The sequence below is a fragment of the Schistocerca gregaria genome, chromosome 8 (genome assembly GCF_023897955.1).
Source record: "Schistocerca gregaria isolate iqSchGreg1 chromosome 8, iqSchGreg1.2, whole genome shotgun sequence".
Lineage (NCBI taxonomy): Eukaryota > Metazoa > Arthropoda > Insecta > Orthoptera > Acrididae > Schistocerca > Schistocerca gregaria.
In genome coordinates this window covers 218,919,805-218,944,741 of record NC_064927.1, presented here as the reverse complement: position 1 = coordinate 218,944,741, position 24,937 = coordinate 218,919,805, and the positions used below count along the sequence as shown (strand labels likewise).

At 44.2% G+C, this 24,937-nt stretch overlaps 1 protein-coding gene across 3 annotated transcripts in view; it reads right to left on the bottom strand.

Moving 5' to 3' along the window:
• The window catches only part of LOC126283934 (synaptotagmin-7-like), a 451,578-nt gene that overhangs the window by 142,750 nt on the left and 283,891 nt on the right, over window positions 1-24,937 (bottom strand). The window contains exon 1 of one of the 3 annotated variants that reach the window (XM_049982323.1): window positions 11,268-11,611. The exons of the other annotated variants lie outside the window; for them this stretch is intronic. Coding sequence (XP_049838280.1) covers window positions 11,268-11,485 — 218 coding nt within the window. The 5' untranslated portion in view covers window positions 11,486-11,611. Of the gene's footprint in view, window positions 1-11,267; window positions 11,612-24,937 lie in introns of those variants that run through there. 3 annotated transcript variants of the gene reach the window in all.

Genomic DNA, 24,937 nt, shown 5'->3' with positions numbered 1-24,937 from the left:
ACGTACGATCGGGATAGAGGCACGTATGTTCTAAGTACTATCATTCTCCGTGCCCTGGGTAAAAAGTATTGTAGTTAAAATGCATTTATTCATCTGAGAAAGAAAATAATCGGACTTCGTTATTAAATGAAAAGATAGATTGCAGGTTCTGAATGCCGATGCAAATATGACCTAAATATTGAAATTGACATCGGCGGTCACGAAGGGAAAGAGATGAACACATGCACGTACGGTACCTCTATTGTTGAGCAGCGCCTTTGCGAAGATCGTTGCCTCCATCTAAATTCTCCACACAAAATAATAATAATCTTCCATTGTTATACGAGCTGGGATCCACGGTATTGTAAATGAGAAAATCGTATTGTTTCAGAAGTCACTTTCATTATTTAGCACAATTTCTCTTGAAATTACAGAGCACTTCGTTTATACGTCTTATCAGTAGGACGCGAGGACAACGAAAGGTAACTGTTCCTAAAACAAATAAACGAAGAACGCAAATTTTCTTTTGTCCGTCAGTGTTACTTTTCAAATGAATCTTTGGAGTGCGAGTCGAATAATTATCTATACATTTATCTATAAGAAAAAATTAAGTTTCTTTAGAGACCATCAACACGAGTACCGTAAATATGAGCGTAGCCATTTACGTAATTTCTCGATTGCACTGTTTTAAAACTTGTCATTTGTTATTATGAGAACAAAAGTAGATCAGAAACTGAGCAACTACAAACATGTTTCGAGAATGCAGCCTGGCATCGTCTTCGACAACTGCTGATATTGAGACAGATGCACACCGTGTAATTTTCAACGCACACATTCATTGAGAACGCTGTGCAAGAAAATTTAAAACTCCTTAAAAATCAAAATATGCATTTTTGAACTTCATGAGAAACAATGTTCCTGCTGCTTGAACCACCTGCTAGCGATAAACAATGTCCAATTGATATATTAACTTGTTCTTCCATTTCAGGAAAAGTGTTAAAAATGATTCGAACATTGCCTTTGTTGAATTACGTACAGAAATTTAATGGAGTGTAAATTAAAATCTGATGCATTCTGACACATTTACCATGCGTTACCAAGTACGCCATTTCATCAAGCTAGTTAATTCGTTCGTATACACGATTTGTTACTTTGAGTAATTTGTGTAGTTTGTATAGTTTCACGTGTGTTGTTGCGATTTAATTTGTCGTTTCTTGTTTACAACGTTTGTCTAGCGTATTGACTGTCCGCCGAACTAGAGCCCTGCAGATAGGCGTTGTGTGTCCCAGGCTAGGAAGTGTTATGCTATGGCTCCATCGCTTAATCAAATAATCGACCAGTTAGTTGAAATGTTCAATTAATGATCAAATAATTTTTACTCTAATTAATTATTCTCGACTGTGGTTGATATACTTGGAATTAGCAGTGTTTGAATATTTTGTGGGTCACTGTTGGTGTACAATTCAGTAACAGATTCATTATGCAATAATTAACTGGGATTTTCTAATAACTAATTAGGCTTCTGCATTGGCTTTGTACTGGAATCAGGCTTTTAGCACAGTACGCAACTTCTACACGATACAGGAGAAATAATAATTAATTACGAGAATTTACTGCGGCGTGCTTACATCGTGAGTGTGCTCTCGTGTAACACATCACCAATACTTTACATCAGTCGTACTTCACCACTGCGACCTCAGTCGCTGAATTCTTCTTTGTCGTCACCTTTTAAAATAATCAAACTTTGAAAAAATGCGAATAACTTAGAGATATGTGTGTGTATGCTACAACACTGCAACACAACTACAGACAATTAGTACAATATGGAACATAAAATTGGTGCATGTGGGCGTGCTGGAATATATCTCCCCAACAAATGAAACACTTGCTCGATGTGATTTAAGTCCGGGGAACAGGCAGATCAGTACACTCGTCAGTTACACTTTCGTTCCAAGGCCGCCTCCGCCTGCACTGTTCGATGCGGACATCTCTACTGTGCAGGTGCAGGTGGTCTTAGAACGTGAGGATATTCGGCGAATGAAATGAACTGCTATCGAGCATTTGTTTCATGTGTTGGAGAGACATATTACAGGACGTCCACATGCGCCAATGACCATCTAACCCAGCAGTTATAACCACGCAGATGGAGGAATGAAATGTCCTACAACAAGAACTCCTTAGCAGTCTTGTTGTTGCATGGGAGCACGCCGCAGAACATGCACTGCTGTTCGTGGTCACCACATACACTATTAAGAATCATGTTCCCCTTTTGTAATCGCCAGGGGATCGTATTAATTCGTGGTGACTTCAGTGCAATTGTTTTCTTTTATCAAAAGTGTGATTTCTGTTCGTCTCCTTGCGTATTTCTTTCAGTTATCTTCTGAACTATACTGTAGCATAGCTGCTGGCAAGCCTTTCCGGATGTGAGGTCGTAGTCCAAGAAACTCTTCTGTTCCTGACGTTTCTTCCAGGACTGCGCTGGACATCCTCAGAGGCGCTCCTCTGCTGCGTCTTGCCGACAGTCCTGGACAAAATGTCAGGAACAGAAAAGTTTCTTGGACCACGACCTCACAAAAAAAAAAAAAAAAAAAAAAAAAAAAATGGTTCAAATGGCTCTGAGTACTATGGGACATAACATCTGAGGTCATCAGTCCCCTATAACTTAGAACTTCTTAAACCTAACTAACCTAAGAACATCACATACATCCATGTCCGATGCAAGATTCGAACCTGGGACCGTAGCAGTCGCGCGGTTCCGGACTGAAGCGTCTAGAACCGCTCGGCCACCGCGGCCGGCCACGACCTCACATCCCGAAAGGTTTACGAGCAGCTATGTCATCCGGTTGTGAAAACCTTCAATCTATACTGTAGCAGTTCCTTCTAAGTATGTTCCAAGTTTCATGGAGCTATTTTAATTGGCAATTACATATCACGCGAAAGTACTTTCGCAATTAAGTTTTCTTGTTCTAAGTTTCATAAAGCTATGTTACTTGGCAGTTACACATCATGAGAAAGTACTTTCGTAATTAAGTTTCCAGTTCTGACGTGTCTGTGGCCACAGTACGGAGAGTGCTAGCAACATACGGTATCTGGAAAAACCAAGTGGGATTAATAGACGTGGAAGACCAATAAACACAAGCGGGTTGGATGGCAGAACTGCAGCTTATGACCGTTAGTGTTTAAGTAGCACATCGTGGAAGCAGTGAAGGTCTACTTTGCATGAACCGCAAAGGTAAATTCTAACGAACTGCACGTTAATCCTCTTCAGATAATGAAGTAGAGGTTTGCTTACCTCGATATCCCCACCGAACTTCTCCTTCATAGGTTGCAGTTCCTAACACGTGATTTAAAGACAGTGCATTCTGGAGATGCTTCCGCGTCTACTATAACTCATTTATTAATTCAAACGAACAAATGAGGGCGAGTCTAAACTCATTAATCACAGTAACGATCGCAGTATCATTATAATAGGTTTTCAAGTACCAAAAAGTCCACTAAATAATGCACTGTGTTTACGTGTTCCTTCACTTCAATTCGTCGCCCTATTCAGGGTAAATCTTTGGCTTATTTTCTTAAATGAAATATGTCACTCGTGATCTATACATATTTACAGTCAGGATGGCAGTACTAGACTGAGTACAAAAGTGTCTGGAGGATATGCTAAACTTTAATCCACGTTCAACTCAACGAAATAACAGCGCACTGTGCACATATGTCGCCTGTATGAAGGCTGGTTTTGACTCCTTTCGGCAGTGTTTTACCATTTTTCCAACTGCCAGCACAGGGCGCACTTTCATGGTTGATCTGCTATGTTTACCAATCACAAGTAACATTGATTGAATTTTTTTGCTAATTTCTACACCTTAGTTCTATAGACATCTGTATCAGTACATTATTCAGCATTGTAAGATTGGTTTCTTAATCATTTAAACATTAAATATTATCACTAGAAGTTATGGGTCTTGGAAACAAATTTGATAGGGACTCCCAGCTACCTGTCGTCACTCAAGGACAACTTAACCTATTTCATCGCTTTCCCACACTCCCGGTCCATATGGGTCTACTACATGTCGCTTTTAGAGTGGTTAACCTGCAAGGGTTTGGCAAAAATATGCAAAAACTTGAAGAGTCTAGACAAACATGAAATTTGCAGTGTTGCATTTCATCACCAACAAAAAAAAAAGTTCAAATGGCTCTGAGCACTATGGGACTAAACTTCTGTGGTCGTCAGTCCCCTAGAACTTAGAACTACATAAACCTAACTAACCTAAGGACATCACACTCATCCATGCCCGAGGCAGGATTCGAACCTGCGACCGTAGCATTCCGCGGTTCTGGACTGCGCGCCTGGAACCACTAGACCACCGCGGCCGGCCATCACCAACACTGCTTGTGGAAAGTCCTCAGTACGTTGCAGGTGTCACTCGTGGTCAGGGCAGTGTTGCGTGTATTTGTGAGAGCACTATGTCGGAGCTAAGCCAATTCCAGTGTGAGAAAATAACTGGTGCCTGTATAGTAGTTGCTTACGTAACCAATGTTTAGTGTTTCAAGAGGCACTGTATCTGAGATATTTTGCATATACACTCCTGGAAATGGAAAAAAGAACACATTGACACCGGTGTGTCAGACCCACCATACTTGCTCCGGACACTGCGAGAGGGCTGTACAAGCAATGATCACAGGCACGGCACAGCGGACACACCAGGAACCGCGGTGTTGGCCGTCGAATGGCGCTAGCAGCGCAGCATTTGTTCACCGCCGCCGTCAGTGTCAGCCAGTTTGCCGTGGCATACGGAGCTCCATCGAAGTCTTTAACACTGGTAGCATGCCGCGACAGCGTGGACGTGAACCGTATGTGCAGCTGACGGACTTTGAGCGAGGGCGTATAGTGGGCATGCGGGAGGCCGGGTGGACGTACCGCCGAATTGCTCAACACGTGGGGCGTGAGGTCTCCACAGTACATCGATGTTGTCGCCAGTGGTCGGCGGAAGGTGCACGTGCCCGTCGACCTGGGACCCGACCGCAGTGACGCACGGAAGCACGCCAAGACCGTAGGATCCTACGCAGTGCCGTAGGGGTCCGCACCGCCACTTCCCAGCAAATTAGGGACACTGTTGCTCCTGGGGTATTGGCGAGGACCATTCGCAACCGTCTCCATTTAGCTGGGCTACGGTCCCGCACACCGTGAGGCCGTCTTCCGCTCACGCCCCAACATCGTGCAGCCCGCCTCCAGTGGTGTCGCGACAGGCGTGAATGGAGGGACGAATGGAGACGTGTCGTCTTCACCGATGAGAGTCGCTTGTGCCTTGGTGCCAATGATGGTCGTATGCGTGTTTGGCGCCGTGCAGGTGAGCGCCACAATCAGGACTGCATACGACCGAGGCACACAGTGCCAACACCCGGCATCATGGTGTAGGGAGCGATCTCCTACACTGGCCGTACACCTCTGGTGATCGTCGAGGGGACACTGAATAGTGCATGGTACATCCAAACCGTCATCGAACCCATCGTTCTACCATTCCTAGACCGGCAAGGGAACTTGCTGTTCCAACAGGACAATGCACGTCCGCATGTATCCCGTGCCACCCAACGTGCTCTAGAAGGTGTAAGTCAACTACCCTGGCCAGCAAGATCTCCGGATCTGTCCCCCATTGAGCATGTTTGGGACTGGATGAAGCGTCGTCTCACGCGGTCTGCACGTCCAGCACGAACGCTGGTCCAACTGAGGAGCCAGGTGGAAATGACATGGCAAGCCATTCCACAGGACTACATACAGCATCTCTACGATCGTCTCCATGGGAGAATAGCAGCCTGCATTGCTGCGAAAGGTGGATATACACTGTACTAGTGCCGACATTGTGCATGCTCTGTTGCCTGTGTCTATGTGCCTGTTGTTCTGTCAGTGTGATCATGTGATGTATCTGACCCCAGGAATGTGTCAATAAAGTTTCCCCTTCCTGGCACAATGAATTCACGGTGTTCTTATTTCAATTTCCAGGAGTGTAGATGGAAAGTGGAAAAAGATAATCTGCTAAGTCATAATGCGGACTGAAGTGTGCGTTAAGTGATCGTGATTGATGGTCATTCAAGAGGACGACAACGAAAAATAAGACGACAGCTGCAGAAGTAACCGCAGAACTGAATGTCATATTCGCGAACCCAGTCCGCACTAAAATACACGATAGGAGCTGCATAAGCTGGGAATCGCAGGAATTACAAAACCACTCACCAGTGAAGGAAATGCCCATAACAGGAAAAGGTGGTGGAGAATCATTAAAAACCTCGATTGCGCTGCAAAGGGAGAATGTAATTTGGTGGATGAATCTTGTAGTTCACTGTGTCCAACTTCTGGCCGAGTTTATGTCCAGAGAGTGCCACATGGCGGGATTTCGGTGATGATTTAGGCAGATATATGGTGTTAATCCATGGACCCCATGGTTACTCTGCAAAGTCGCATTACTGCCAAGTATTGTGTGACCATTTTGGCTAATGAGGTTTATCCAGTGGTACAATGTTTGTTTTCCAGTGGTGGTGTGTTCCAAGACTACAGGGCCTGTATTCACACTCATACTTCGGCCACGGTTTCGTGAGCATGAGGATGAATTGTTGCTTCCCCCTTGGCCGCAAGAGTCCTCAGATCTCAATATTATTGATCATTTGTGGTCTAATTTGGAAAGAAGGGAGCGTGGTTGCTATCCATCTTCACCACGGTTGCTGAACTCGCCTTTATATTCCGGAGACATGATATGATTCCCCTGAAAACCATACAGGCCCTGTATTTATTCATTCCGAGACGATTGGAAGCTGTTTTGAATGCCAACGATTTACGCACACCGTACGATAATGTGATATGTTTCTTGTGTTTCCATATTTTTGTCCACCCCTGTAGGTTATGTGGAAGATAACGAGATGGGAGACTTCGGTTCACTGGGCAGATGTGAAGTAAATGCAGTCAGTCTGCAAAAGAGTGATTAAAATGTAATTGTGTGGCGCATCCTAGTGTGTGAGACCTGTGCGAAAAAGGATTAACAGGACAAGGTCAGCACTTATAATCGCTGATGTGCTTGAGTCATAAAAAAGTATTACGGAAATTCTGATGAAACAGAACAAGTTTACAGCGCGAGCAGTAATCCTGAATAATTGGTACAATGAGAAATACCATTTGCCGAGTGTGAATATAGACTATGAAACATATTGTGTCTCTATACAAGATGGTGGCTCCCGCATGCCTTCACTGCACTGTGCAGATCCTGATCACAGGGTTTATGCGAGGGACTTTCAATAATCAATAAAACGCATTTTTTCTCGGCCAGTTTCTGTTGAAAGAATACGGAATTTATTGTGGGACATCGAGGAATATTCCCATTATAGTATCATGAAGATTCAATAGGTGGCGACACTGTACATCGCCTCCAAAATGGCGTTTGTCACTGAGGTGCGTTTCAAGCTTAGAGCTGTTATTGAGTTTCTTTTGGCGGGAAACCAAAGGACTGCTGAATGTCTTCAGGGAGATGGCAGTGAACAAAAGCACGGTGAGTCGTTGGGCAAGGCCTCTTGTGATAATCGCAACAAGGTCGTTAAATAAATAAATGGCGTGTGACGAGGGCCTCCCGTCGGGTAGACCGCTCGCCTGGTGCAAGTCTTTCGATTTGACGCCACTTCGGCGACATGCTCGTCGATGGGGATGAAATGATGATGATTAGGACAACACAACATCCAGTCCCTGAGCGGAGAAAATCTCCGACCCAGCCGGAATTCGAACACGAGCCCTTAGGATTGACAGTGTCGCGCTGACCACTCAGCTACTGGGGGCGGACAACAAGGTAATTGAACCCTATCCATATCCAGCGTCCTCGCCTGCCGCACACAGCTGTGACTACTGCAACGTTAGAATGTGCGGACACACTCGTTCGAGGTGATCGACGGATCACAATCAAACACCTCACTGCTCGACTGGGTGACTCTGTTGGTAGTGCTCACTCATTCGTCCACCCGTTGGGGTACTGAAAGGTGCATATGCCCGCTGTGTTCCTCGCCTCCTAATAGAAGACTATAAAGAGCAAGGAAGGAACAGCTGTGCGGAATTGCTTGTGCGTTACGAAGCTGATGCTGACAATATTTTGTCGTATATCATCACAGGTGATGAAACAAGCGTTAATTTAAAGTCATGGCGATGAGTCCCCTGGGGTTCTCAAAGGAGTGTTTTGTTTGATGTCCTCGCTTAGCGTGCAACGATCAACTCAAAAGTGTATTACGCTGACCTCAGGAAACGGAAGAAACGACTTTAGCGTGTTCGTCGCCAGAAATAATGCAAATCAACTTCTCCATGTCAACGCAAGGCCTCACTAGAGTCTGCGCACCCGGGAGGAATCCACAAAATTTCGTTGGCCTGTCTTCTTCATCGACTCTACAGGCCACATCTCTCACCTTCCGTCTTCCATCTGGCCCAATGAAGGTTGCACTTCACGAGAAACAGTACGTGGATGATGGGGAAGTTATTGGTGTAGCAAGACGGTGGCTCCGATGTCGACCAGTACAGTGGTACCATGTGGATATACAGGCCCTCCCAGTAAAGTGACATAAGATTGCCGCACTGAATGGAGATTATGTTGAAAAATAGAGCATTTTAGTTAAAAGAGAGGGGAAGGAAATGGTGCAGGGGAATCCCGAAAGAAACCAACCTGCTCCCTGAAAAGAAATGTTGCACTATTTTTTGAACACCTCTGCTACTACGGCGCTCTTGCGAGCTTCGGGAACAACGCAAATGAAACACGGAGAACAACGTCAGACTTGTCGAAAGACTGAGAGATTAAAAGTGTAAATGATAATACCTTCGCAATGTGACTTACTTTGCTTGATTCTGGGCACACTATTACAATTTGTAGGTACTTCTTCAGTTAATGTACATATTTCATTGTCAGTGTTATTACTTTGTTGCAACATTACGCATTACATCATGTAAAGTCGTACCGAGTGTACTGCTAATATGAAACATACCATTGTTGTCCTTTCGAAATAAGTTACAATGCATGCAGTACTTCACGTGAAGATCATTACATCAATTATTTGATCATACAGAGATCGTCATGTTAACACCTATTACACGGTGTGTTAAAGCACGACCTAACAGTATTATACAGATTGTCAACAGTTTTACGCAGGGACTACTGACAGTTCTACAACGACGTAAGTTAAGTACATTCTTAGCAGTCAAATCATCAACAGAGTTATTGGTAACAGAATATGAGCTGTGTGAATTATTCATAATCCTGTAGCGATTAGGAAAGTGCCTTCTCTACATATATTGGTGCGAATAACGCTATATATGTTTCTAAACGACTGAAACGGTCGTTCGTTTCTGTTGTTGGTCACCTATCTGGAGGCTCCCAGGGTCAATACAATTTCCTGTTCAGTATTTCATATAATTATTGACCGAATTTCAAAGTGTAAAATGGTGTCATAATCTACTGGTTAAGTCGTATAATTTTTCGTTGAAGGCTTAGCGCAAGATGAAAGTTAGAAACTGCATATAAGTGTTCAGGCAGTGTAAGTCACGGTGCACAAATTACCCAGAATTAAACTTATCCAATATTTGAGAATGAGCTCACTTAGCGACTTCCGATACACTTAACACACAATTTCAAAGTCTTTTCTCGCTGACATCCCTCACAAAATAATGAAAGAAATGAAATTCATTACGTACAGGGCGTGAGTCGTGCTTGGGTAGCTCAGTTGGTAGATCACTTGCCTGCAGAAGGCAAATGTCCCGAGTTCGAGTCTCGGTCCAGCACACAGTTTTAATCTGCCAGGAAGTTTCAAAAATCAGGCATGAAATACCGCCAAGTCCGGGCCGTATGGTGGATGATCAGACACTTCCGATCAAAAACGCTGCACAAGCGTGCTCATTGCCCCTGCGATGTGCGACCGAGGTTTGTCATGAAGGAAATCCCTGTATGGGCTGCATGAAATCAGGCGAAATATCGCACAAGCTGTCATATTTGGTGGGAGACGCTATTTTCTGGGCGATGGGGCATGTCAAATTGAACACCTTTCAGCCATTTTAAACAGTTCAGATCGCTCATGGTCCTAGACTTAGAACTACTTAAACCTAACCAACCTAAAGACATCAAACAGATCCATTACCGAGGCCGGATTCGAACTTGCGACCGTAGCAGCAGTGTGGTTCCAGACTGAAGCGCATAGAACCGCTCGGCCATAGCGGCCGGCGTCAAATTTCTAACATTATTTTATTTGGCAACCAGTTTCAGCGTTATACTACACCATCGTCAGGCCCCTGACCGACGTGTAGGAAGAATCTACCTCGCTTGGATCTAAGCAAGGGTCAGCAATACTGGTATTAGTTGATGACAGCTAACTCTAAATATAGATAAATGTAAATTAATGCAGAATAATAGGCAAAAGAATCCCGTAATGTTTGAATACTCCATTAGTAGTGTAGCGCTTGACACAGTCACGTCGACTAAATATTTGGGCGTAACATTGCAGAGCGATATGAAGTGGAACAAGCATGTAATGGCAGTTATGCGGAAGGCAGATAGTCGTCTTCTAATACGACCTATTCTTGAGTACTGCTCGAGCATTTGGGATCCCTATCAGGTCGCATTGAGGGAGGACGTACAAGCAATTCAGAGGCGGTCTACTAGATTTGTTACTGGTAGGTTTGATCAACACGCGAGTGTTACGGAAATGCTTCAGGAACTCGGGTGGTAGTCTCTGGAGGAAAGAAGGCGTTCTTTTCGTGAATCGCTACTGAAAATATCACCTGCCGACTCTGTTGGATTCTAGCGCTTGGATGTACCAGATCTTCATCACTAAATCCCGGTTTTAACAGATTTTAACATTCATGGTGCACTCTATACGAATGAATCTTAAAAAATAGACTCTCTAAGGAGCATTTTAAGCCAATAAGAGCATTAGACTAAAAAAATTTGTACCCTGTTGTACTCTCTTAAAGCGAAATTTCCCTGCAATTATTCTTTTTTTTTTTTTTTTTTTTGAGCTGCAGCCTCGGAGGAAGCAGCGGACGGCTGTCTGGAGGCTAGGCGGCCGTTACCTGGCGCCGCGCGGGATTATCCGAGCGGTCTAGGCGATGCAGTCATGGACTGTGCGGCTGATCCCGGCGGAGGTGCGAGTCCTCCCTCGGATATGGGTGTGTGTGTTTGTCCTTAGGATAATTTAGGTTAAGTAGTGTGTCAGCTTAGGAACTGATGATCTTAGCAGTTAAGTCCCTTAAGATTTCACACACATGTGAACATTTTTTTCGTTACCTGGCGGTGTAGTACTCTATGAAGGAGATGACGAGGTCCAGTGACCGGCTGACGGCGTCCCAGCTGAGCCACGAGTTGCGCCTGGCGGTCATCTGCACCGGCGCTGGATCCGGCATCCCCCACCAAGAGTCCAGCGAGAACGAGCGCAGGCTGCCCAGGCCGGGGAGCGAACCCGCGTGCCGGTAGAACAGGTCACCCACCCGGCTGCGCGACGCCATAGCGAGACTCGACACCGGCCGGTCACCCTGGCAGAGGCCTCCGCGTCGCCCGGTAGCCGCCTTGGCTCGGCTCCGCGCTTCATGTGTGGCGAGGCGGGTGACGGCGGACTAGCCGCTGGGCGACTCGTGGCTGCCGTGTGGCCGCCGCGTGCCGCGTGCTCCGCGCATGCGCACTCTGGCGCGTCTCTACACCGGCGCACGTGTTGGGCAGGGATAGGGATAGCACGGCGAGCGTCGTGGCGATTCGTGCACATAGAGAATTCCTGGAGCTTCTAGGTGCATTTCTCAAGAAGCTCACGCGAAACGGTGCGGCGCACGTTGGGGATGGGAGAAACTGACCGGTTAAAACTCTCTGAATAACAGGTATTTTTCGGCATTTGTCTTGTCTCCGCCGTCTCCGCACTACGAGATGGCGCTGCCTTAGAGACGGACCAAATTCTGCTTCCGCCGATATGTATATTAATATGTAACGCAGCCAATGAGATTGCTGCTAACGTAGAACATTTTCTCCTCGCGGATCACACTCGCACAGTGAACGCTCGAGGTATTATAACGAGTGTACAGACCTCCTTTTAGTCAGACTGCATTTTTCTGCATTAGTCAGCATTTGTCTGTACCAGTCTATAGTCAAGTTTCAGTCTGCGCCTAATAAGATTATCGTATTCCTGTACATAGCCCTGCAGATAAATGTACTGACTCTTTGTCAAGTATCAGAGATATGTGAGAATAAGATTAAGATACCAAGCCCAAAAGAACTTCAGATTGTCAATTGTAAACAGCATCCAGAATCAAGTTATGTAATGTCTATCCTTTTTATTATTTTAATAAATGTGTGTGAAAATTAATCAAGTTCTGTTTAAAGTTGGTCACCGTCTATCTGCTTCTCTAAGCATGCAAGTGGCATTTCTATCGTCTGACCTAACGGCAGAAGATAAACACGCCACGATAAGACCACGAGACATATTGCTGACACTCGCCTACTTGGTTAGAGCGACAAGTCAAATAATCTGATGTGTGTACCAAAGGTCTTACAGTACGCACACCACAAAGAGGTTTTTAATTTTAACTAATAAGGGGTAAAAAAGATTTAGGAAAAAATATCTGAATGGTGCGAAAAGTGGCAGTTGACCCTAAATAAAGAAAAGTATGAGGTCATCCACATGAGTGCTAAAAGGAACTCAAACTTCGGTTACACGATAAATCAGTCTAATTTAAAAGCCGTAAATTCAACTAAATACCAAGGTATTACTTAAATTGGAAAGAACACACAGAAAGTGTTGTGGGGAAGGTTAACCAAAGGCTACGTTTTATTGGCAGGACACTTAGAAAAGGTAACAGACCTACTAAGGAGACTGCCTATACTACGTTTGTCCGTCCTCTTTTAGCATACTGCTGCGCTGTGTGGGATCCTTACCAGATACAATCGACGGAGAACATCGAAAAAGTTCAAAGAATGGCAGCACGTTTTGTATTATCGCGAAATATGGGAGTGTCACAGAAATGATACAGGATTTGGGCTGGAATCCATTAAAAGAAAGGCGTTTTTCGTTGCGACGGAATCTTCTCACGAAATTCCAATCACCAACTATCTCCTCCGAACGTGAAAATATTTTGTTGACACCGACCTACATAAGGAGGAACGATCACCACGATAAAATAAGGGAAATCAGATATAGGTGTTCATTCTTTGCGGGCCCTATACGAGATTGGAACAGCAGAGAATTGTGAAGGTGGTTCGATGACCTCTCTGTCAGACACTTAAATGTGATTTGCAGAGTACCAATGTAGACGAAATGGAATATCAATTAGCCACAGCAGCAGTGCTAAACTGTTTGGTTTATGAGTAAATTTTTTTGCAAGAACGACTGATTTTTATTCGTAAAATTTCCATTGCTGTGAAACAGTGCGTTCTTAGATAAAAATAGTCCGCAACTTTTGTTAGATCATTACCCCTGAATGCAGCTAGACATTAGCTAGTACCCGCACCCTCCCCCCTCCCCTGTGCCCAGCTATCTGTTGCCCCCCCCCCCCTCCCTCAAAATGATGATCAACTTTAGCACCTAACTAAACTGTAGAATGAAAGACTTTTTTAAGTTGTTTTTAAAATGATGAAAACTGTGAAAGGTGGATGATATTTAGTGTGTGTGTTTTAGAATGAACGATGGAGCAATTTTCGGTGCATCTCTAGTGCTACCCACAACTCCTTCTCAGGTAAGAAAGCTGACTATCCTCAGTGAGGGTAGACAAAGCAAGTTCAGATTTGTGCACCATACTTAATGTTTGTGAACCACGTGATTGCTGGACTCCTTACTTCTGAACTGGCACAAATTAGACGACATCAGGCTGCTAATGCTTTGTGTCTAACCAGCTTAATAATAATAATGCGTACAGCCTTATGTAGCTACTGCTGTCTTGCGCTGTCAATTAATTTACTTATCTTTTTCGAAGCGAGTAAGAAAGAATGATTTCAGGTGTGCCGCAGAGGAGTGTCATAGGACCGTTGCTATTCACAATATACATAAATGACCTGGTGGATGACATCGGAAAGTTCACTGAGGCTTTTTGCAGATGATGCTGTAGCATATTTAGAGGTTGTAATAATGAAAAATTGCACTGAAATGCAGGAGGATCTGCAACGAATTGACGCATGGTGCAGGGAATGGCAATTGAATCTCAATGTAGACAAGTGCAATGTGCTGCAAATACATAGAAAGAAAGATCCCATATCATTTAACTACAATATAGCAGGTCAGCAACTGGAAGCAGTTAATTCCATGAATTATCTGGGGAGTACGCATTAGGAGTGATTTAAAATGGAATGGTCATATAAAGTTGATCGTCGGTAAAGCGGATGCCAGACAGATTAATTGGAAGAATCCTAAGGAAATGCAATCCGAAAACGAAGGAAGTAGGTTACAGTACACTTGTTCGCGCACTGATTGAATATTGCTCACCAGTGTAGGATCCGTACCAGATAGGGTTGATAGAAGAGAGAGAGAAGATCCAAGGGAGAGCAGCGCGCTTCGTTACAGGATCATTTAGTAATCGCGAAAGCGTTACGGAGATGACAGATAACCTCCGGTGGAAGACTCTGCAGGAGAGACGCTCAGTAGGTCGGTACGGGCTTTTGTTGAAGTTTCCTTGCATACCTTCACATAGGATTCAAGCAGTATATTGCTCCCTCCTACGTATAAATCGCGAAGAGATCATGAGGATAAAATCAGAGAGATTATAGCGCACACAGAGGCATAACGACAATCTTTCTTTCCACGAACAATACGAGACTGGAATAGAAGGAAGAACCGATAGGGGTACTCAAGGTACCCTCCGCTACACACCGTCAGGTGGCTTTGGGAGTATGGATGTAGATGTAGATGCAATTTATCTACAACTGCAGGTATTATTTGGACAACTTGGAGAAGACATTTTCTTGAGATATTTATCACATTTTCTGTGTATGTCTGTCATGTATGGGAAAAGCACAACGTATATGTGTAGTGGGTGGACTATGTGAGAAACCTGTAACCTCTACAGGATTAATGCTACTAATTGAGAAAAAGTAATTATTGATAACTTTTGTAATCAATGTTAGAGTCTTACAGAATTGTGATAATAGTGACGATCTTTTGAAAGTAATTAAGTTTTGTGACAGACAGAATAAAATCGCTTAGTTCATTTTACCCCTCAGAAGTCGATTCCCCCAGGTTGGGAACCACCGAGAAAATAATAAAAGCGATCAGAGATGATATAATAACAATGGCGATAGGAATGTGGAACAAACAAATGGCATAAGAATTGGTGCAGCACTGATGAGACAATAGCCATGTGGTTTGGCCTATTTGTGGCACCTGTGCACATGGAGTGCACGAGACTTGGTCTCTTGCTGTCGTCGTCGGACAGAATTGCACCATCCTAGTCTCGAAGTATTTTACGAAGAGCAGTGTTGATGAAGCACAATGTTCCATTTGTTTTAAAAAATTAAAAACGGTAGGAAGCACAACACACTTTCGACATAATGTAAGGAGAAAACTAAAAACCTTACAGTTCACTGATAGTTTACAATAAAAATAGAAAGCAACTGATCTGATGTCTGTGTAGCCGCAACATGCCTTTATATGCTTTTTTGTCGTTGAAAATTGACAAATTAACATGGAAAATAGTTTTTCAACTTCAGTTTCTTCCTTTAGCACTGACTATTCGTAAAGTCCAAACAGAGCTATGATCCCAGATTGCATCATGATTATTGAGCAGAGTTTCTAATATTACAATCAGTAGAAGAATGCCAGTGGTTTTTCCAAATAATCAACGACTTATCACTTTCTGGGAAAAGCAGCTAACGGTGTATGTACCATTTTTTTATTTGCCTATTTAATATTTTGATGCGACGTGTCATGAATCTGAGGGTGTGAAAATGTTTCAGTCTTGGTGCGATTTCTGCGTTTATTACAGGAAATAATAGGAAGAAGACCGAAGATCGTTTACTTTAGAATTAAGTTATTTTGAGCAGTTTTAACAGTCCGGTTAAAGACGTTGAAAATAAACTCTGATATAACCGAAAAACGGTTGTTTTAGCGATAAGTGCCATCCAAATAGCGCAAAGTGGGGCAACTCGTTTTAAAACCTGTACATAATAGAAAAATAGATGTTATTGCTAATTTGGAATCCGATGTTGGAACTACAAAATTCAAAACGGCGGATCTAATTTGGCAGATCACACATAATAGCTCTACCGGATTCAAGTAAAACTTCGAGAATAAATTGTGAGGTCACGAATCAGAAGTTGAAATTTCCGAACTGAAGTATTTTATTCTGTATTTCACATTTTTCAGTCGAAATCATTGTCACGTTCCTCGCTTGCTTTCAGAAGGGTCGCTGTTGGGTTGTCCACTGGGCCATGGTTCCAAGAGCAGATCCTTTATCTTCTTCAGTTGCTGTCTTCTGGCCTCTCGAGATGTATGGATCCGAAGACGCCAGAAGCCAATGGAACACGACGTGCATCGTTTTCTCACGAGAATGCTTGTGTGTAAGATCTTCGTGGTAACGCCGCGTATTTTTATTACAAGCTTCCTGCACATCTAGAGAGAGCCGACCAATGGGCAACGGAGGAGCTTCGACTGTGGGAATTCGCGCATCAAAATTATATTGACTGATGGCATTGGGCATAACTGCAGAATGTATTGAGTATGACCTTGTTAGGACCAGACTTTCGAGAAACATTTTTTCAGAGTCCTTGACAGATACATTTTAGTTCTATAGTTCTCTGTAGTTTTACAGTTCTCTGTACTAGTTCTGCAGCATTTCGCGAAAAAGCTATTCGGAGAAATTTTAATCTTCAAAAAAATTTATTTGCCAATTTGCAAAACAATTATGATGAAAATTCCATATAGCTCGTTAGGGATTCTATACAAAACCCTAATGACATTTTTGTGCACATGAAAGTCCATGAGATAAATTCAATAATGAATGACGCATTTTTACTGTGTGGCACTGCCGCCCGGTAGAAAAAAGACCCTCCTCTAAAAGGGCGCTAATATGTGCGCGCAAATACATTTGAACTCTTTAGCTATACTAAAGAGGTAGCAGCAGATTCATTCAGAAAAGTGGAGCCATGCAGAGAAAATTCTGTGGCCGACGTTTTCGGATAATATCGGTATCAGTTTAGTTCTAAGTCGATATATGTCAGTACACCGGGTAAAAACGTAATAATCGTACCTTCTGGAGGGCTACCCATCTTATTATATCCTGACAACTTGGCAGGATCGCTGTAATGTATTAAATAGGTGACAAAAATAATATCTGGAAAAATGTGTCGTTATTCGACTCACTATACCCTGCATACCGTCAGTTGTCACAGCACTTATCATACTGCCACAAATATCTGTATGAACCACTGAGATCTACACCGTGCCGGCTGGTGTGGCCGTGCGGTTCTAGGCGCTTCAGTTTGGAACCGTGAAGCCGCTACGGTCGCAGATTCGAATTCTGCCTCGGGCATGGATGTGTGTGATATCCTGAGGTTAGTTAGGTTTAAGTAGTTCTAAGTTCTAGGGGACTGATGACCACAGATGTTAAGTCCCGTAGTGCTCAGAAGCATTTGAACCATCTACACCGCAGGACTAAAGTCGGAACGTGCTCTTTTTTTCCAAGTCCGTCCAGCTTTGGAAGCGAGCTGGTCCACCGTGCAAGCAAACGTCACTACTATATTCTTAGTATATACACTCCTGGAAATTGAAATAAGAACACCGTGAATTCATTGTCCCAGGAAGGGGAAACTTTATTGACACATTCCTGGGGTCAGATACATCACATGATCACACTGACAGAACCACAGGCACATAGACACTGGCAACAGAGCATGCACAATGTCGGCACTAGTACAGCGTATATCCACCTTTCGCAGCAATGCAGGCTGCTATTCTCCCATGGAGACGATCGTAGAGATACTGGATGTAGTCCTGTGGAACAGCTTGCCATGCCATTTCCACCTGGCGCCTCAGTTGGAGCAGCGTTCGTGCTGGACGTGCAGACCGCGTGAGACGACGCTTCATCCAGTCCCAAACATGCTCAATGGGGGACAGATCCGGAGATCTTGCTGGCCAGGGTAGTTGACTTACACCTTCTAGAGCACGTTGGGTGGCACGGGATACATGCGGACGTGCATTGTCCTGTTGGAACAGCAAGTTCCCTTGCCGGTCTAGGAATGGTAGAACGATGGGTTCGATGACGGTTTGGATGTGCCGTGCCCTATACAGTGTCCCCTCGACGATCACCAGAGGTGTACGGCCAGTGTAGGAGATCGCTCCCCACACCATGATGCCGGGTGTTGGCCCTGTGTGCCTCGGTCGTATGCAGTCCTGATTGTGGCGCTCACCTGCACGGCGCCAAACACGCATACGACCATCATTGGCACCAAGGCAGAAGCGACTCTCATTGCTGAAGACGACACGTCTCCATTCGTCCCTCCATTCACGCCTGTCGCGACACCACTGGAGGCGGGCTGCACGATGTTGGGGCGTGAGCGGAAGACGGCCTAACGGTGTGCGGGACCGTAGCCCAGCTTCATGGAGACGGTTGCGAATGGTCCTCGCCGATACCCCAGGAGCAACAGTGTCCCTAATTTGCTGGGAAGTGGCGGTGCGGTCCCCTACGGCACTGCGTAGGATCCTACGGTCTTGGCGTGCATCCGTGCGTCGCTGTGGTCTGGTCCCAGGGCGACGGGCACGTGCACCTTCCGCTGACCACTGGCGACAACATCGATGTACTGTGGAGACCTCACGCCCCACGTGTTGAGCAATTCGGCGGTACGTCCACCCGGCCTCCCGCATGCCCACTATACGCCCTCGCTCAAAGTCCGTCAACTGCACATACGGTTCACGTCCACGCTGTCGCGGCATGCTACCAGTGTTAAAGACTGCGATGGAGCTCCGTATGCCACGGCAAACTGGCTGACAGTGACGGCGGCGGTGCACAAATGCTGCGCAGCTAGCGGCATTCGACGGCCAACACCCCGGTTCCTGGTGTGTCCACTGTGCCGTGCGTGTGATCATTGCTTGTACAGCCCTCTCGCAGTGTCCGGAGCAAGTATGGTGGGTCTGACACACCGGTGTCAATGTGTTCATTTTTCCATTTCCAGGAGAGTATATATATGGGACGGAAATCTGTAGATGTGATGAACATCTACAGACAAACAAATGATCGCAATTTCAGAAAAAAAAATTATGATTTTTTCAAGGGAAAGAGCTTCACAAACTGAGCCAGTCAATAATACGTTGGTCCTCCTCTGACCCTTATGCAGTCAGTTATCCGGCCAATCTGACTTATAGAATTGCGGGATGTCCTCCAGAGGGATGTCGTACCAAATTCTGTCCAATTGGAAGTTAGATCATCAAAATCCCGAACTGGTTGGAGAGTCTTTTCCGTAATGCTCCAAACGTTCTCAATTGGGGAGAGATCCGGCGACCTCGCTGGCCAAGGAAGAGCCTGGAATCTCGCTGACTGGAGTAGAATTGTCTGCAGTGATGAGCCCTACTTCGAACTGAGCCTTGAGGACGCCCCGGAGAGCGTTGGGATAGCAACCTGACTTTTGCCTGCCATACGGCCTGGCAACCATGAGTGATAGTGTGGGAAGATAGCAGGATCCCTTCGTTTGTCATCTGCGGCACCCTTACAGCACAACGGTACGTCGATGATATTGTACGCCCAGTTTTGTTCCTTCCATGCCAAGTCATCCTGGGCTTACATTTCAGCAAGATAATGCCCGCTGACGCGCGGCGAGAGTTTCTACTGTTTGTCCAACCCTTCCTTGGCCAGCAAGGTCGGCGATTCTATAACTGGGAACATTTGGGGCATTACGGACAGCGCTCTCCAACCAGCTCGGGATTTTCGCCAATTGACCTGAATTCGGCACGATAAACCTCAAGAGGACATCCAAAAACTCTGTCAATAATATATGAAGGTGGTACCTGTTCTTTCGGACATGTCCGAAAGAACAGAAACCATTATCGTATAGCTAAGGCTAACCGGCCATTGACCTCCTCCTGTGCGGATACACACGTATTGCCCTGACTCTTACGGGCTCTCACTCTGCCGCGAGTGTTGAGTGTAATGGTCAGGGGCACAACGAATGTAGTGTGTGGACATTACGTTGGTAATGTGGGTCTCACAGGGAGCGTGCAAGGATAGGTCCCTGCAGTCGCAGTATCCTTTGTGTCCTCGGTGGCTCAGATGGGTCGAGCGTCTGGCATGTAGGCAGGAGATTCCGGGTCCGAGTACCGGTCGCGGCACACATTTTTGACTGTCCCTGTTGATGTATATCAACGCCTGTCTGCAGCGTAGGGTCTTGATTTAATTATCATTTCATTCTGTCAATAATGTCAAGCCGAGCAACTGCCTACGTAAGAGCCAGAGGTAGACCATCGCGTTACTGGCTTGCTTAGTTTATGAAGCTCTTTCTCTTGAGTAAATCATACAATTTTTCTCGAAATTGTATTAACTTGTTTTTCTACACATGTAAATTATGTTTTGCACTATTTCACTGTAACACGGCAAACGCGTTGGATGATAGTAAGTGGCTCTGAACACTATGAGAGTTAACATCTGAGGTCATCAGTCCCCTAGACAGAACTACTTAAACCTAAATAGCCTGAGGACCTCACACACATCCATGCCCGAGGCAGGATTCGAAACTGAGACCGTAGCAGCAGCACAGTTCCGGACTGAAGCGCCTAGAACCGATAGGCCACAGCGGCCGGCGATGGTAGTACGTGCATATTGATGTTGTGGATATACCTTCAACTGGAACATTGGATAGCAGGAATTGTCCTTAGTTGGAGGAAATCGAGGTTTAGAAGCTGATCTTGTCGCCACCGATATAGCGTCCCTATATTTCGTATTTCCTGTCGCTCTCAACCGCCCAATAAAATGAACCAGTTCTTGAAAGTACTCACCGGCATGCAGGTAAAGTTTGTAGAGAACGGAATACTTACTCTTTGTATCTCTTCATCAACACTGCCACACGCATTGCAAAAAGTAAAGAGGTAAACACGGTTGCGCTTCTTTCTTGCATTTTGTCTTTGTTGCAAAATAATAGAGGCTGCGGCGGTAGTCCATGGTAGCGGAGCGGAGATATTCAACAGGAAGGTAAGGCGCGCGCCGTTCTCTCTTGCCGTGAATGAAAGGAAGCAGGAGAACCACGAGGTGCTGCAACTTCACAAAAAACGAACATCGGCACTGTCCGGTGGTGAAAAGGAGCGAGGGAGACGTTCGCGTGAGGAGAAAGGTGTACGCTACTAGACGAATGACTCGTCTTGTGCGTGAGGCAAAGGATGTCGCACGCAAGACCCACAGTTTAATAAATGAGCGGATTACTGTAGTTTCGTTTTCTCCCCCTTAGAAGCACGCTAGCCCGCCTAGCAAGTTCATACCGCACTGCTTGGGCGTGCACTGTTTTAACTCTGTTAAAATGTTATAAAGGAAATAAATTTCCTGTATGTGTCCGAGATCATTTTGGAGATATTGTGAGTAAAAGCGTCTTGGTCGCTTAGTATATATCTCAATTTTATATCGTAACTGCCGTCCGACCCAAGCGTAGTTTTTTCTTGATTCCGACACTGAATTTTGTTTTACAAGTCTTAAATTGAGATCTGATGATGAACATATCCGCAACGACAGTATATATTAAACTTTTTGGCACATTAGAACTGTGTTCCGGACCGAGACTCTAACTCGGGCACTTTGCCTTTGGAGGGCAAGCGCTGCACCAACTTTTTTTAAAAAATCTCGTTTTGTTCGTGATTATTCGTTCTATTTGTGCGCCGCAGAAGCCCAATAACGCTTGTTCAAGTTTATCGTCGTTCCATTAAATCATTTTTTTGTTATTATGCAGGGCGGTTAATCCTCTGACAGAGCATGCTGGCTGCTGTGCCGGCGAGCAACTGAGCTATCCAAGCACGACGCACGCCCCATCCTCACAGCTTTACTTCTGCCAGGACCTCGTCTCCTACCTTACAAACTTCACAGAAGCTCTCCTGCGAAACTCGCAAAAATAGTTTACAATCAACTTAATGACAGTTGTAAATCAAACGTAATTCTTAATGAGCTGGTGTCCATTTTTGGAAATAGTTGCGTGTTTATGGAATATCGTCTCAATTATGCGGCTGGATTCGTGATTTCCTGTGAGAGGTCACAGTTCGTACTAACTGACGGAAAGTCACCAGCTAAAACAGAAGTAACATTTGACGTTCCCCAAGGTAGTGTTATAGGCCCACTGCTGTTTCTTATCTATATAAACGATTTAAGAGAGAATCTGAACAGCCGTCTTAGGTTGTCTGCAAATGAAGCTGTCGTTTATCGTCTAGTAAAGTCATAAGATGATCAAAATAAGTTGCAAAACGATGTAGAAAAGATGTCTGTATCGTGCGAAAATTGAAAATAGATTCTACATAATGAGAAGTGTGAGGTAATTCACATGAGTGCTGAAAGGAATCCGTTAAACTTCGGTTACACGATAAATCAGTCAAATCTAAACACCATAAATTCAACTAAATACCTAGGAATTACAATTACAAACAACTTAATTTGGTAAGAGAACATAGAAAATGTTGAGGAGATGGCAAACCAAAGACCGCATTTTATTGGCAGAACGCTTAGAAAATACAACAGATGTACTAAGGAGACTGCCTACACTACGCTCGTCTGTCCTTTGGATTACTGCTGCGCGGTTTTCGATACTTACCAGATAGGAGTAACGGAGCGCAGCGAGAAAATTCAAGGAAGAGCAGCACGTTTTGTATTATCTCGACGTAGGGGACAGCGTATCACTGACATGACATAGGATTTTGGGTTGAACATCATTAAAACAAAGGCGTTTCTCGTTGCGGCGGTATCTTCTCACGAAATTTCAGTCAAAAACTTTTTCCTCCGAATGCAAAAATATTTTGTTGACGCCGACATAGATAGAGAGAAACGATTATCATAATGAAATAAGGGAAATCAGAGCTCGCGCGGATAAATATGGCTGTTCGTCTTTTCCTTGCGACATTGGAATAATAGGCAATTATTGTGAAAATGGTTCGATGAAGCCTCTGCTAGGCACTTGAGTGTGATTTGCGGAGTATCCATGTAGATGTAGTTTCCCTAAAAAACTATTTAAATCTAATAATGAGAAGTCCTTACGGAAACCTAGAAACTATACAGATACCAGGCTCCACAAAGATGCACATCTTGTCTGATATCGACAGATCAGTTAATAAAATAAAATCAATGTGGAATACTGTTAAAAGAGAGACAGGCAAAGAAGCCACATAAGATGACATTATTTCTACTAAAGAGAATGGGAACACTGTGAAATACAGTTTGTAAATATAGTTCGTTCATTAAGCGCAGTTCGTTCATTAAGTATATTTTGTGTAATAAATACAGTTTGCAAATGTAGTTCATGAGGAACAAAGCTTTTTAAGGGTTACGTTTTACAAATAGGTGAACAAATTCGTGTAACTAGCTCAAAGAGGAAGCAATAAACAGGAGATTTAGTGAAGTAAAAATAAATCTAACATTCACTCTAACATCTTTATCTGAAATAAGACATATCAGCATGACTGAAAAAACAAAAAGATTATATAGAGTAGGCAATATCCCTAATAAGACTAAAAATATTTTATGTTCCCAGGCACTTATGTAACGCACCTTTAGTTTAGGAATTTCCACTGGACTTACATTCGGGAGGACGTCTGTTCAAACCCGAGTCCGGCCATTCTGATGTAGGTTTTCCACGATTTACCTATATCGTTTCAGGCAAATGCCGGGATGGTTCTTTTGAAAGGGCACAGCCGATCTCCTTGCCTATGCTTCTCCACTCCGATGGGCCGATATCCTTGCTGTATGGTGTCCTCCCCCAAATCAATCAATCAACCAACCAACTTTTCCCAGAAAGATTGAAATATGCCTCTGTTAGGCCTTTATATAACAATAGTAACCACACAGACGTCAGTAACTACCTCCCAGTTTAATTGCTTTTGTTTTTACTAAAATGTTTGAGAAGTTAATGTAAGCCAGGGTTGTCGCCTACCATTGTATAAAAGGGATATATGGGCATAATTTGTATTTTAAAAGGGCCACTCCACTGGGTCAGCTATTCATATATTTATTGAGCACATATAAAATCTTTAAACAATGAAATATCGCCAGCTGGGATCTTCTGTGGCATAAAATAGAGACAGCGACTCGGGAACACGATTGGAAGCAGACCCTTAATCAATGACCCCGAGAAAATGTGAGAGATGTTAACTGTATTACGGAATCACGTAATTACCATAAAGGTAAACAGAAAATATTGGAATGACTGTAGGCACAGTGTGTGTGTGTGTGTGTGTGTGTGTGTGTGTGTGTGTTGCTTTGCTTGTTATTCCCGGTAAAAGAATGTATTTTTTTGGATGTGTTATCTCCACCGCTGTTAGAATCTACGAACCTGTGAATACTCATTGTGGTACACAGACTATAAACACTGCGCCGCTATTACGAAAGAATCTGTAAAGTATTATACTTACATTCCAATGTGATTGACAGTGCTGGAACAATCGAGATCTGTTTTTCTGGGAAACATTTGCAGTTTGTGAAGCCACCACAGATTGCCTACCAGCGTAGTATACAGGGTGTCACAAAAAGGTACGGCCAAACTTTCAGGAAACATTCCTCACACACAAATAAAGAAAAGATGTTATGTGGACATGTGTACGGATAAGCTTAATTTCCATGTTAAAGCTCATTTTAGTTTCGTCAGTATGTACTGTACTTCCTCGATTCACAATCAACATGTGTGGGCTGAAGAGAATCCGCACGCAATTGTGCAATCACGTCATCAACACAGATTTTCTGTGAACGTGTGGGCAGGCATTGTTGGTGATGTCTTGATTGGGCCCCATGATCTTCCACCTACGCTCAATGGAGTACGTTATG